Consider the following 15732-nt stretch of genomic DNA (forward strand, 5'->3'; position numbering starts at 1 on the left):
TGTGGGTTTAGGTTTTGGGTTTGGTTTGGAGTGATTGGAAGTAAAGGGGTTTTGATTTGTGGGGATTCTTGGTTTGGATTCTTGTTTGATCTGACATTTGATTGGAATGACGGATGGCGGTTTCTGCTGCTGCGGCGGTGGATGAACGGAGAGGAGGTGGTGGTGGTGGTGTTCTAGAGAGAGGAGAGAGGGAAGAGAGAGAGGGTTGTTTAGAGAGAGAGTGTGTGCAGAGATATGGGGTGTTTGGGATTTTGTTTTATTTTTTTCATTTATAAAATATAAAATGACCAAAATGCCCCTGAGGAAAAGGACAAAAACCAGGTTTTTTTTTGAAATCTGACCTGATTTGAGATTTGGACTAAAATGGCAACAAAATGCAAACCACAGGGACCCAGATGTAATAAGTTTGAGATTTGGACTAAAGTGGCAAAACTGGCCAAACCACAGGGACCAAAATGGCAGTTTACTCTTTGATTTATTTGGTCACATCAAAATCGTCAAAGAGTAAATTTTGATCTATTCGAACTAGTCGACGAATCAAAACATGCAATTAGTATAAAACTTGTTAACTTGAAAAGACCAAATACGTCAACACTATTCATAACCACTACTTGTCTACACTACTTGCTCGTCATTGGCACCACAATCATTGTCTCCACCACTCCACCATCGGCACAACCGTTGCCGCCGTCAATCCGCCACCACCCCACAGCCATCCTCACCGACATGCACGCCATCGTTATCACAGTGTCCGCAACCATCGCTGCCACCTCGTTAAAAGAAAACAAATATTTAATCATAGCAGCCATCGGGTGTTCCCTTTCCATCCAACGTCATGGATTCCGATCTGGTTTTTATCCAAAAATCAAATACTTTTATTAATTTCCATATGAAGAGGGTTGGGGGGTGGGTCATGAGTGACGTTCTAGACCGATCTCTGTTTCCAAAATTAGTTATTATATCATGAGTTCGTTAATATACAAATAGTCCTTACCTTACCTTTCTTATGAATGAAATGTTATTAGTTGGCCTTTCAAAAAAATAAAAAGTACAAATAGTCCTTTTCAAAAGGCATGGCATGTCTTGTCTTTTGTCTTGAATCTATCTTAAAGTTAGGCTTAGAAACCCCACGCATATTGCAAACGTGACACGTACCCCCCAATTTGCCAATAAGCACCACGCCACCACCATATTTGACTGCAAAAAAAAAAAAAAAAAAAAAAGCTAATAACCGGCGCCAGTTATTAGTTCCAAACAACTTTCGAAGTCGACGCTTTTTATCAAGACACCCGCATTTGCTACTTCTTCATCACAGACCGGTAGGGTTTCAATCTCTTCAACCAACACCATCTCTTATCCTTTGATCTATGTTTCCTCTCACCTGTTTTCGATCCTTTTGAATCATAAAGTTTTTCTGTTTTTTCATTCTATGCACGAATCGATTCGTTTTACGTTTATTTCACTCTCTGTGTGCTTCTTACACTGTCAATGATCAACACACGATTACAATTTTGAGTGCACACTCATCAGCAAATAGATCTGTGTGTTTCTAAGTGAAATTCGTTTGTGTACGCCGTTTTTTTGGAATTATGAATGATGTGGAGTTGGTATTTGTATGTTCCCCTCTTTTAGACATGTACTTATTAGGCAATAATTGGTCAACAGTTTATTAGTCTAAATATTGTTATATTTATTTCTCTAGATTTAGATGATACAGATAGATGGCATCTGATCATTTAGGGGTACTTACTGTTAATTGAACCAAAATGTGGTTTTGAATTTTTGATAGGTTAAGCTATTTTCGGTAATTGGCTTTACATTGTAGTCCAAAATGAGAAATCATAATTCATAATAATTGTTGATACGTGTGTATGCTCGATCATTGTTATTATGACTTCGGTATCCAAGAACCTCTAAGGTTTTTAAGTGGCAAAGCCCATAGACCATGGGGATTCCAAGGGGCTGGATTGAAGAAAAGTTGCTTGAATGATTCTCAAAAGTAACTGAACACACTGGCGGACCCAGATTTTTTTTTTCACGGGTCCCTTTTTTCGGTGTTAAATTTTTCCTCTTCTAGGGACATCTGATATGCTGTTTTTAAGTGGCAAAGCCCATAGACCATGGGGATTCCAAGGGGCTGTTTGATAGCCTCTTAATGATAATTCAGATGCTACATCTTAATGGTTTAAACCTCTGAATGAATAAGAGGTAACCTCAAGTCTGAATGGTTAAGAGGTAACCTCTGAATGGTAAATCATCACATGTCACATTCTTCTACCTTCTCATTGGTAAAATTCTTAATGTTTCCATTAAGAGGTAACCTCTTAATGACCATTCAGAGGCTACCAAACAGCCGGTTAGTCTATTAGTCCATATTACTCTAATTGATGGTTTGTTGTTGACATATCATATATGATATATGATTCATCGTGTATTTTTTTTATGAGGTTTCTTATTTTAGTACTTTTGTTATATTTATTTTTTTATAGATGATAAAAAAGGTAAAATACCGAATTGTTGATGTGGCATGTGATCATTAAAGGGTGCTTACTGTTAATAGAACCAAAATGTGGTTTTCGTCGGTTATCTGGATATACGAGTCTCACATGTTCTTGAATCAGAACCGAAATTAGTCTTTTTCATTGGATTACTCTGTAAACTGATTTACCATTTTATTATTAAATACATATCTGAATTGTAACTGTACAAATGTGAAATTCTACATTTACCAACTTATAGAAGTCCAGAATGGATAGAATTAGAAAGAAAGTTATACAACAAATGAGGTTATCAGCAAAAGTACATATAAGGTAGATGAACAAGAATATAAGATAAGAGAAGCCTATTTAACTACGTTTGTGTTTGGATTTTTCAGACGTATGAACTTTTTCCCCAAAGTATCTATTAATGAAATAGTTAAAAGTGGTGTTAGTTGTCAAATCTTGTTATGTATAAATGAAATGAATTAGAACACCTGTATGTTAGCTTTAGGCTTCTTGTTCATCCAGTACTATTTATCGCGTTTGATCAAACAGGCTCTTACTTGTGCAGTGTATTCGAAATCAAGAAGCTGAAATGTATCCAAATTCTCTGGACCTGAAGCGGAAGTTCCAGCCAGTCGATTATGCGTATAAGAATTTGAGGACAGTTTCCCGGAGACAGCCGACAATCCCATTTTCAGATGACTCAAGATACATGACATCCCTTTCGGTGTTCAGAATAAATAACCCATGTGAGTACATCTTTCTGTTTAGTTCCTTGTTAATTTTTCTATCTGTAGAAGAAGCTTATCAGAGTTTCTGTTCATTTTTCTATTTATTTATATATTTTTGTGACAGCTTGGACTTGTATAGGATATTGAATAAATTTTGAAGTATAATATTTAGGTCCTAGTATGGATTTATCTTACATATTGAAGTATGAATTGTTTTTTGCTGATCTAGATTTGGACCTGTGTACATACACATACATATACACATAAATGCACATACAAACATCTTGTGGTCGCAGTTGTATATATATACCAACACGCACACACATATTGTGAGAACCATGAGAACTCGTGAAAAAACCAATTAAAAATAATTTTTATACTATTATTATTATTGTTGTTATTATTATTATTATTATTATTAAAATACAACATCAAGAAAATAATATTTTTCTTCAATTAATTCATCTCCCCTCTCTAATTTATTCTTAACAATTATGGTAAAAAGTTACACATGTGTAATTGGTAAACTTACACATGCTTAACTTTTTTTAATTTTCGAACATGTAAAAGTTCTTTTTTGATGTATTTTAATAACAACAATAAGTGTTTTTTTTTTTCAATTTAAATGGTTTTTAACCGAGTTCTCATGGTTCTCACGAAATTATTAATCCTGGTTTACTTCTTTCTTGGATTGTGTCTAAACTATAGGCTCGGAAGTGGGAGCTGACAATATTGACCCAAATCATCAGAAGTTACAGGACAGGATAGAAGCTGCACTAAGGCTCTTAACTTTCCGAGAGCAACATGTTCTGGTTCAGTTTTGGTCGCCTCATGCGGTTGGGAAGCACCAATTACTTGAAACTATATATCAACCATTTGGTATTGGGGTGGTAACTGATGTAGGGCTTTCTTTGTATCGGCGGGATTCTGAGGACAAATCTTTTGTTGTGGATAAGGATCTTGAAGAAGAGGACAGTAGTCCTGCTGTTCGAGCATTCAGACGAGGATTGCCAGAGTGGGCTTCTGATTTAAATCATTGCACCTCAAAACAGTTTCCGCAACAAGAGTGTGCGATTCGTTGCAATCTCCATGGGTATTTGGCTTTACCAGTTTTTGATTCGAATACACGGTTATGTGTTGGTGTGCTTGAGCTCTTGACGTCTTCGAAGTATATGAATTATGCTCATGAGGTTCAAGTAATCCACATGGCACTAAAGGTTTCATTCTTTTCCCCTCAAGTTTGATGATTCTCTATCACTCTTAACTCATCCGCGTTTGTTTGTGGTCATGTCTTTTGACACACACCTGAAATGTTTTTTTTGGGTGTTTTCTAGTTTACTTTTGTATTTTATTATTTTTTTTTTTGCACTTAGAACGTCAATGGCTTAATTATCTTTCTTTGAAAGATAATTAAGTTGCAAAGATCTGCTTTTTCTTAGGCAATTCTGATTGGTATATGGTAAATAGATTGGTATGGGGGAATGGAATGGACGAGGTAATCATGTGGGAATGGAATGAATCGTTACTTTGTGTTTGGTAGGTAGGAAAAGACGAAGCAATAAAATCGGCGGTGGGTGGCGGTGGATTGCGGCGGTAGCGGCAGCGATGGGTGGCAGTGGTTGGTGGTTGGTGCGGCGGTGGTTGGCGGCAGCAGTGCGTGGAGGGGGTCGGCGGTGGTGACGGGGGGTGGAGATAGCGCCAGTGGTCGGCATCGGTGGATGGCAGCGGATGGTGGTGGTAGTGATTGAACGGTGAGAGAGGGAATAGAATGAAAAAAAAAGGGGGGGGGGTGGATGGAATGAATTTGAGGTTTTTAGAGGGAATGGAATGTCTCATGTAATGGGTGATTCCATTACCTTGACTAACCTAACACATTTTTTTCATTCCCTCGCAATAGTTCATTCCATTCTATCTGTCTCTCATTCCTGCATACCAAACACCACCTTAAGTGTTTTGCATGGTCCGTCTGTCTCAACTCAGTCATCTTTTTCGGTAACATACTAGGATTTAAAAAGAGTAGCATTATCGTTTATGCTTCCCTTCTAACAGTTCATTTCCAAATTGTTGTCATCTTGCAGACACAGAATCTGATAAGTCCACAAAGATTTGATTTTCCTGCTTTATATGTGAGTTGGGTCCTGCTAATTTACAATCTAATATTCTTCTTTGCTTTGAAATTTTTACGTGAGTGATCTCTTTTATATACAGGTTCTTAACGAAAGCAGGCAAAATAATTTAGATAAAATCCGGGGTATTCTAAAAATGGCGTGTGAAATTCACAGTTTACCTCTTGCTCAGACATGGGCTGTGTCCCCGCACACTAGTTTTGTGTCTCATGAAAAAAATATAGAGAAGAGCTGTAGTAGTTTTGACACTAGATGTGTCAGGAAAGTCTGCATGTCCACAACTGCTCTACCTTTTCATGTTCAAGACTTGAGCATGTGGCCGTTCTTTGAAGCTTGTAGAGAACGACACCTGGACAGTTCATGTGGCCTTGTTGGCAAGGCTTTGTTAACCCACGGCTCATGTTTTTGTGGAGACGTAACCAAACTCAGTGAAGAAGAGTACCCTTTGGTCCACAATGCACGCATGAACCGGGTGACCAGTTGCTTTGCAATCTACTTGTGTAGCATTGAAGACAATGATGGCTATGTGTTGGAGTTCGTTCTACCGCCAGATATCAAAGACAGCGGACAGGTCTCGAACTTGGTCCAAACATTGAAGCAGAACTTTGCGATAGGTTCTGGATTTGAACTGGGTGACAACTCATGTATACAAGTTGTTGGACTTCCTCCGGATGTCTCTGTAAACATGGAACCTGATGTTACAGAAATATCCTCGGACTTTGTGGCTGACAATTTCATGTCCTCAGATTCAGAGTCATCGATGGCTAATCATAACAACTTGGGCATGGACAAAACAGGGTTTACCGGTACCGATGCCGGAGAAAAAAGCAAAAAACGTAAAAAAGAATCAGTTACCAGGATGGTGACAGCAAAGATAAGTTATAATGACGATACGGAAATTTTTAACCTTCCTTTTCCGTTTGGACTTTCATATCTGACAAATGAAGTCTCACAAGTCTTCAAGTTAACCGGTAAAAAAATTAGTCTGAAGTACATAGATGAAGACGCCGATTTGATACTCATTGCTTGCGATGTGGATTTGCACTCTGCTGTGGTTACTGCAGGCAGTAACAACAGTATCAGGTTAATCTGCCTGTCGGATTAACCTGTCTGATACTCACTGCTTAGTTTGCTTGTGATACATTTGAAGTTTAATGTCTGTAAGATTAAGCTGTGTGATACTCATTACTTGCGATGTGGATTTGAAATTTGGGAACTAGTACTCCTGCGTGTTGTAATTTATCATTTTTTTTTTGTCTTTTAAATTTTGTTTGTTATCTTTGACTATTTTCATATGGGTTGACACTGAAGTCACCATGGTGGTGGTTGGTTGATGAGATTGTCTCATTCCCAATCTTAACAACCATCACGAAATCTTTTGCTAAAATATGTTTGTTATCTTTATGAGAAAAATGGCCAGATAGTCCCTGTGGTTTGCTCTGTTTTTACCTTTAGTTCCTAACTTTCTAAAATTATAGCTATGGTCCTCAACTTTTGCAATTTCGTTCCCGGATAGTCCCTTAGCGTGGATGGGGTTAGTTTTTGTTAAGTGAGTGTGAAATGACTAAAATGCCCTTAATATTAAACAAAATAAACTAAAACAGAAATATAACTTTCATTAATTAACTAGTGCTAATACCCGCGAATTTCGCGGTGTTGATAAATGATATGTTTCTTATTTTTAGAAAAAAAATTATTTTTATACTGATCATAAAGAAACTGTACGCATGGACTTATTACGGACCGAGGTATAGATTCAAAGAACATTATACGTTTATGATTATCATAATGAAATTCTCCCAAGGAAATAATATAGTGAATTATAAAATTGTCATGACCCATACCTAAACCTTACGTTGCAACCACCATGCCAACACATCATTTGTTATTCAAATATATAGAAAAAGTTACTTATAAATGTAAAAAAAGGTTATCCCAACTAAGATTATGAACTTGGGTTATGTAGTTATCTCAAATGGGTTCATCCATTAGGATAATTAGATGGGTTGGGTTAAATAGGTTAAAAGTCACCCACTTCTTTTAACACATACTGTTTCCTAAAGTCAAACAATGAAGCAACAAATTCTAGATGCATAACCTAATCAAATGTAAGGTTAAAGGTTAGCAATATACATAATCAAATGGGTTAAAAGTCACCCAATACTTCTCATATTATCAAAATTTGCAACAGTCCGACTAAATGCGAGTGAAACCCTCAACAATATAACCTAATCAAGAACGAAGCGTGAACGGATTTAAAAAACTCAATACTTACTTGATGTATATTGATCTTCAATCACTCAAAATGCATTGTTAAAATACAATAGACCCACTTTATTATTTCAACAATCTTGAAAACCCCAATCGCACACTCCTTTGCTTTTCCTTAATACAAAGCATCTAAATATGGATAAGAAATATCGAGTATATATGTATTTTATAAAAAAAGTGGAGGATCTGTACCGAAGCATCTAAAATCGGATGATCATTAGATAGTATAGATAAATTATCTAATTACAGATTTTGTTATACCTAAAACATATGTTATATCCAAAATACAAAAAACTTGTGGTACATCGGCATAACTTGACCCGATTCATTGTAAAGTAATTCACACCTCCTGGTATATCTAACTTGATATTCATCAATATTGACCCCTAGAAGAGTGAAGCCTGCCCTAGTGAAACAAATTGCTTGCGTCTCGCACATGTGAAAGTAACCAAAACTGTAAAATAAAGTCTACATTTAGGTTAAATATAGAAATTAATAATAGAGTTAATTGCCCGGATGGTCCCTGTGGTTTCACGTTTTTATAAATTAATAATGTAAGTTATAAATTTAGTTATAACGACAAAAATAGATAAGAAAATGTTGAGTAAAATGTAAATATCGTACAAAAATTGAAAATGTATGACATACATGGAAAATATAAAATCATCCTAAAGATATGGAATGAAAGAAATCATTTTAAATGTGTAAAATTAAAATTTATAAATATATTTTTCTCTGTTTTTACCTTTAGTCCCTAACTTTCTAAAATTATAGCTATGGTCCTCAACTTTTGCAATTTCGTTCCCGGATAGTCCCTTAGCGTGGATGGGGTTAGTTTTTGTTAAGTGAGTGTGAAATGACTAAAATGCCCTTAATATTAAACAAAATAAACTAAAACAGAAATATAACTTTCATTAATTAATAATCTAATGGGACCCCACATTTTTTATTTAAATACAATAAAACTTAAACCACTCCTATCCCTTTCTTCTCTGGCGTGAAAACCACCGCCACTCGTTATTCCGGCGACCATTGCACCCTTTTCTTCTCCGGCCAAAACCCTCGCCGCATCGTTATTCCGGCGACAAACAACACCCGTTCACTCCGAACCACTGCACCCATTCACTCCGAACCGCCGCCGCCGCCACCATGTTAATCCGGTGACCACCTTCACCATAACCACGACCTGCAACTTCATTAAATCCAAATCCTCTTCGATATACAGAAAAAAGTTTATTACTACCACAGAACCGTTTCATGCCCAGAGCTATTGGGTTTCTTAATGTATCTATCCATGTGAATGGCTTCTTCAAGAAATTATAACCCCATCAAACTAGCCCAAATAACAGAAAACGATTGATAAATTAAACCTGCAAATTCTTAGGAATCGCAGATGAATGGTGATGACAGTTTGCCGACCAATGGTTTTAGTGAGCTTCAAGCATATGGTAAAGGTCATTGACTGACTGCGTGCTAACGGGACATTATAGAGGAGCTCACCAGAGTGAGTTAGAGGTTCGCTGGAAAACGTCTTTTGTTGCTGAAGTTCCGGTGAAACATGATGGTCACAGAGAAGATGAAGTGGTGCAGGTGGTTGTGGTTATGGTTGATTGACTTTGACCTGATTTATTAATTTAAATAAAAAATGCGAGCCGACCTTAATTCTATATATTATCTATTTTTTATTTTAATGTTTTAATTCTTGTTTTTAATATTAAGGGCATTTTAGTCATTTCACACCCACTTAACACCAAAAACTAACTGTAACATCCCGATCGCGTAAAACAACAAACCGCGGTGAAAACATCAGGGAGTCATGTTGCAGGAATTGTTTCAAACACATGGTATTTAAGGTTTTATTTTATTGATTTAATAGATTACATTGTCTTGAAATAAAAACAAACAAACTAAAACAATTGTCTTTTGATGTTAAAAAAATGGGCCCCACATGAATTTGTTAAACTTTCAATGTTTAATATATTGTTTGTTAGTAGTAAGGTTACTTTTGCCATTTCACCTCTACTTAACTGAGAAAACTAACGTCCATCCACCTCAGGGACTATCCAAGTAACAACCAAGCAAACCACAGGGAACATACGTGTAATTTTGAAAATGGGAGGACTATAGGTGAAACTTTACCAAACCACAGGCACTATCCGTGCATTTTACTCTAAAGATAGTTGGAATTTTTGGATAGAGTTTGTCCTCAACCTGATTTAACCTGTACCAAATATTTTTTTATTTTGACTCGAACGAAAGCAATGCCAAAAAAATATCAGTAATGCACGATTAACATACCCTACTTTTCCGATTGCCTCTTCAAAAGGCATGGTCTCAAGATCTTCCAATTGTTCGATAGAAGCCACAATGGGAAAGAATTTTATCGGCAACGAATTAAACAGCTTTCATACCTGTACCTCCGGTTCAAGTGTGGTTCCAAGATTGTTGAACTTCCCTTCAATAGCACTAATCTTGGCTGCAAACTCATCTATTGTCTCGGCTTCTTTCATCTTCAGTTTCTCCAACTCGGACCGTAGCACATGGATCCGAGCCTTCTGTACTCTATCTGCCCCCAAGAAACGAACCTGAATGGCTTCCCATACTTCATGAGCTCCTGCATACTTTGCGACTTGCAAAAGTATATCCTCCGGAAGTGATTGAAAAAGGATCGCCATTGCCGTTTGATTTTTCCGATCATCAACGGCTCATCCGGTTACCGGGTCGATTGCATCTGCTAACCTGTAAGCGCCAAGAATGGTTCGAGCCACTACAAACCACGAGCTGTTTGTAGAGGTTAACTCTAGGCATTGAATGCTAGCATTCTGGTGATCACACACGTTCGCTACTGCGTTATTGGGTTGCTCTCCGTCGGCCATAGTCTTCGCTTCTTGCTTTCTTCCTGATCAAAATTCCATACCAAAAATTCAGCCCTATTTACGATGGCTGGTTGGTTTTGGAATAGTTCGGTTAGACACCCCGAACAATTCTCCTTTGATCTTTGAATCAAGAACGACAAACTCTTCTCTAGAATTCAATCGTTTATACGCCCCGATTAAATCGCTTCAGGAAGCACCTTCGAATTGGAATTGTGCTCTGATACTAATTGTTGGAGCAACTGATATCAATGAACACTTTATTCAGGGGAATTGTTCTGTCACGGCCCCCGACCCGGTTTGACCCGTTTCGGGAGCCGCGGGACAGAAAATCCCGTGGTATTTATTTTTATAGCGGAAGTCTTAACAGGATCGTTTTAAACTTGAAAATTTTGCCCGAGTATTATTTATTTACATTTAGGATAAACCCCGTAAATATCATAATTTCATTATTTTTACAAACATGTTTATTTATTTTATTTGAGCCACCACTTCAAGCTTGATAGTGCTCCGTAGCACGTGTACTTAATTCAGTAGGTCACCTGAAACATGTTGTAAAAAGGTTTTGTCAGCGGGGAAATACTGAGTGAATCATTCATTTTGATAAAATGACACATTGTTATAAATTACAGCATAAGAGCGATTACTATGGCAGTATCTTAATTAATATCTGGTCTTGCCACCCGTGTGACGATGGTCATACCACTATTGGGTCCAGTCACCCAATTAGTGACGTTTTGTCACTGTTAGGTCTTATTAGCCTAACCTATGTTAGGGCTTATTGCCTAACTGTGAGAAATTAGTAATGTGCACAATACCCCACTAACCAGCGGTTAAGATAACCACGACTTAATCCCTGTAATTATAACACTTTGAAAATAATTTGGAGTATTGTAAAACAGTTGGCTCACAAACTGTGAGAAAAGAGTTTATAAAAGAGGAATGACTCACATTGCAGATTAACGAGCAAATAGATAATGCCTACTGATTAGCCTTGATTAAACCTAAATTAACATAATGCACACACACACAGGTTAGTAACTAATACAGCAATTACGTCAATTCACGAGATTAAACCTTCACAACGATTTAATCAGTGCAATACTCGATAATTCAATCGGGTTCACAACGAATAACAGAGCATAGTCCGAATTCGAACAGCACTCTAATAGTCAAGTCGAAATCACGACGAATAATCAAAGTACAAGCTCAATTGAGCAGCACCTGGACTATCGTTGGATAGTTATAATTGATCGGACGTTGAATCGTAATAGCGATCGAGTTAATACCCTGATTGCGGCAGCGATTCGAGATCTGTGTGTGTTTGTGTAGTATATAGCTGATAACTCAGCGTGTATTTTGACGTTTTACGCCGTTTCAATTCTCAAATTCAAGTCCCAGACACCCCTATTTATATACGAAATTTGACCCCCGTCGCGTAGCGCGAGGGGTACCCCCATGGGCGTCACGCTACGCGAGGGGTAACCTATGTTTATAGGGTAGCTACGTGTGTAACTAGGCTTGCTGTGTTGACAGTTTCTTAAATTTCGAATTTGACAGATAGTTATGAGGATAATCGTAACTAGGGTTTTGCCCCCCCTGAGTTTTAGGGGCCCTGATCCTGATTCTGATGATTCTGAAAATTTTAGGGTTTGCGTAGGATCACTTGGGTGTCTCAATTAGGGTTTTCTTAATAGCTAATTACCATCCTAATTATGGATTTTAGTGACAGTTGTTACATCCTCCCCACCTTAAGAAAAAATCTCGTCCTCGAGATTTACTGAAATAGATGAGGGTGCTTTCTCTTCATCTTTGATTCCAGTTCCCAAGTGTACTCTGGTCCTCTCCTGGATTCCTATTTGACTTTTACTAGCACTAGTCGTTTGTGTTTGAGAAACTTAATCTTCCGATCTTTTATTTGTAGGGGTTTCTCTATGAACTTAAACTTCTTGTTTACCTCTACATCTTGAAGAGGTACGACCAGGGATTTGTTTTGCTAAACTTTTCTTGAGATTGAATACATGGAACACATTATGTACTCCAACTAGGTCTTCTGGTAGTTATGGGCGATAAGCAACTGGTCCTATCCGTTGGACTACTGGAAATGGTCCTATGTATTTTGGACTTAGCTTCCTTTCTTACCAAATTTATAAATTCTTTTCCAAGAAAATACTTTCATTTTGTCTCCAACTCGAATTTCGACGGCTCTTGTTTATTATTTGTATAATTCTTTTAACCGTCTTCAGCCTTTTCTTCGTGATACTGAATATCACAGTCGTAGTCACTGAGGAATTTTTTGTTGCTCCAATATATATCTTAAATTCTTATGACCCATATGGATAGTAAATTTACTTAGATAATGTTTCCTAATCTTAAGGGTAACTTGTGGCTTCTAATTTTTAAGTTTACAAGTGGTATGGCTTTCTTCGTGCTTTTGCAATTGCTTTGATGTATATACAATTACCTTTTTGTGTTGCATTACCATTCATCCAATTTCTAGCTTTGAAGCATCACCGTATACTTTTAAAATCTTCTGTTTCTTCTGGTAAGGCTAGGATTGGAATATTTGTTAATTTATGCTAGAGGCTTCTTTTTTTGTTTAAGTTCTTATTTAGAATTAACTGTTTTAGCTTAGTTAAGGATATATTTATCTAAGAGAATCCTTAATAAACTACCTATAGTATCTGGCTAAATTTACAAGATTCCTAATTTTCATTTAGGGATTGCGAAATCTTCCATTTTAGTGATTTGCTGCTATCTTAGCAGGATCTAAGTGAATACCTTCATGCTTCATCATGTGACCTTACGTAGTTTATTTCCTGTAATCATAAATACTTCTCCGGCGGGTGCCTGGATTTTCTATAGAGTTCTTATTACAGAGAATTCGAGCAGGGTTGGTTACTACTCAATCTATTTCTAACACAACATCAAACTTGGCTAATTTCATAGGAATTAGATTGGCGAAAAATTCTATGACCTGAGAGTTCTATATTTTCCTTTTTGCCTATTTCGACTGTAAAGATTTGCCTAAGTTTGACTAATGATAGGTTAAGAGTTTGACAGAATGAAGTATTTATAAAACCTTGGTTTGCACCAGAGTCAAATAATACTTGCATAATGTTTGTGAACTAAAACGTACCAACTATGATGTCAGGAATTAGTTCAGCTTCCTGAGTAGTTAATTGAAAAGCTCTTGCGTTTTTCTTGGTAGTCCCTTCTGCAGGTTTCGTCTTTTCGTTTGCTGGATTGCCTAATTTCGGGCAGCTTGTTCTGAAGTGTCCGGGTTCTCCACAATTGTAGCAAGTTATTGCCTTCTTTTTCCTGCAGTCTTCTTCTTGATGTCCTGGAATTTTGCAGTAATTGCAGCATCCTCTGCATTTTCCAAAATGTTTTCCCTTGCAGGTATTGCAAAATGGGATAGTGGAAAATCGCCCGTTGTCTCTTTTCTTGAAATTGTTACTATTACCTATATGAAATTCTTGGGTAATTTTCTGGGCTAAATCCTTCCTCCTATTTTCTTCCCGAGTGCGTACCAATCCGTCAGTTAGAGTGTTAGCTAATTCTACCGCATCGTCAATCGTGCGGGGTCTCGCAGCTTTGACAATGTCACGAATTTCACTAATCAAACCCCAGATATAGCGAGAGATGAGTACCGGTTCCGGCGAAGCCAAAGTAGGTACAATTCTGGCATACTCAAAGAATTTTGAAGTATACCCTCGACAATCTACATCTACCATTCGGTGACTTAAAAACTTATTCGCCATCTGCTCTTTTTCATATTCGGGACAAAATTTTCTTTCTATTATTTGCTTAAATTCTTCCCAACTCATGGTATAAGCTACTTCACTTCCTTTAGCTTGTAACACTGTATTCCACCATTCTAACGCTTCTTCCTTGAAAAGGTGTGAAGCGTACATAACCTTATCTTCCTCAACACATTTACTTATTCTGATTACTGCCTCGGTTTTCTCTAACCAACGCAGTGCCGCAGTTGCCCCTTCATTGCCTGCGAACTCTACGGGTTTACAGGCAAGGAACTCCTTGTAAGTGCAACCAGTCGTTGCAGCTTTCTTTTTCTTAGAGAGCGGAGCTTGTCCTAGTTCCTTATCATGATTAACATGATCATTGCCTCCATTTACGCTATTACTGAAGTTATCTTCAGAAATACGTTTGCTAGGAATGATTTGCTGTGGTTCTATTGGATTTTTAACAGCAGCAATGATTGCTGGAATAGCGTTGGCTATTCCTTGAGCTATCATTGTTGGAATAGTGTTAGCTATCCCTTGAGCAACAATATTTTCTATATCCTGCCTAGTCCTATATTGATCCCCTGATTGTTGCTCGGATTGATTAACTTCATTAACTGGTTCATTATTTGCGTTTTCCATCTGATAATTAATTGTATATATATATATAATTGTATTAGTATCAAATAAATAACAAGTATACACAAAATTATTATATAGTTTTATATAGCCAAACTATTGATTTCTCGAAATAATAATATACCTTATTATACACCATTATCTTACAAAATTTTATTCGTAAAAATTTTACAGACTGATTTTGACTATTATTACACAATCCTTGTTCCATAAATCTCCTATTCTTTGGTAAATGATATTCTAATAACGGTGTTTCCTCTTAGAAGATCTATTCCTCAATTTCTTAGATCTTATTCCCAATATTCATTAGTTCTTAGTCAAAGTGGCAGAGTCTAGCTATATTCTCGTTACTTATTAGTGGATTTTGGTTCTGGATCGAACTGAGGAAAAAGCTTATAGGGATTGTTTTGTAATTGTATTTCATTGGTCAACCATTCGTCTATTTTGAAAGGTCGCGAGTGGGTTGAAGGGTTTGGAATAGCTGGTTCTATATCTATTAGCTGTTTTTCATTAACAGATTTAATAGAATTGTAATCTGTAAATGAAAAATCTAATTCTTCCTGGGATGGTAATCCTTCAATTTGCCTAGAGCTTTCCCCGATTTCTATTTTCTTAGGCGTGGGTTTTTCGAGAGATACAGCGTTGAATTCTATAGGTTCTTCTTTGTCTGCTATATACCTATTGAAATCTCTGGAAACCGCTATTCTTACTGGATAGAGATTTAAGTTCTGAAGGGCATCAGACAAATTACTCATGCTGTTTAACATAATATAATTACTAAGTCAGAAGTTATAGCAAATTTGATAGAAAACTTTGAAATATCATTTCATACTGTTTAACTACCAAGACAACTAAAATTTAAA

General features: G+C 36.9%; 1 protein-coding gene across 3 annotated transcripts; it reads left to right on the forward strand.

Annotated features, from left to right (window-relative positions):
• The first annotated feature begins 1222 nt into the window (after positions 1-1222).
• Positions 1223-6605, forward strand: LOC110872073 (protein NLP7). 3 transcript variants are annotated; one of them, XM_022120840.2, is made up of 5 exons: positions 1223-1319; positions 3052-3232; positions 3923-4431; positions 5293-5340; positions 5423-6605. In XM_022120840.2, the coding sequence occupies exons 2-5, from the start codon at positions 3076-3078 to the stop codon at positions 6443-6445; spliced, it is 1737 nt and encodes a 578-aa protein (XP_021976532.1). In that variant the 5' UTR covers positions 1223-1319; positions 3052-3075; the 3' UTR covers positions 6446-6605. The 3 variants fall into 3 exon arrangements, with proteins under 3 accessions (XP_021976532.1, XP_035842557.1, XP_021976531.1); XM_022120839.2 differs by lacking the exon at positions 1223-1319 and adding an exon at positions 1345-1613; XM_035986664.1 differs by lacking the exons at positions 1223-1319; positions 5293-5340 and adding an exon at positions 1343-1613.
• The last annotated feature ends 9127 nt before the right edge of the window (positions 6606-15732 follow it).

This window comes from Helianthus annuus, chromosome 17 (genome assembly GCF_002127325.2).
Source record: "Helianthus annuus cultivar XRQ/B chromosome 17, HanXRQr2.0-SUNRISE, whole genome shotgun sequence".
Lineage (NCBI taxonomy): Eukaryota > Viridiplantae > Streptophyta > Magnoliopsida > Asterales > Asteraceae > Helianthus > Helianthus annuus.

Bases quoted from the DNA above. Each gene is read 5' to 3' on its own strand.
- LOC110872073 (XM_022120839.2), top strand. From the start codon at position 1,590: ATGAATGATGTGGAGTTGGTATTT. The intron at 3,233-3,922 runs GTGAGTACATCT...TCTAAACTATAG, and splicing joins GTTCAGAATAAATAACCCAT to GCTCGGAAGTGGGAGCTGAC. The intron at 4,432-5,292 runs GTTTCATTCTTT...GTCATCTTGCAG, and splicing joins TAATCCACATGGCACTAAAG to ACACAGAATCTGATAAGTCC.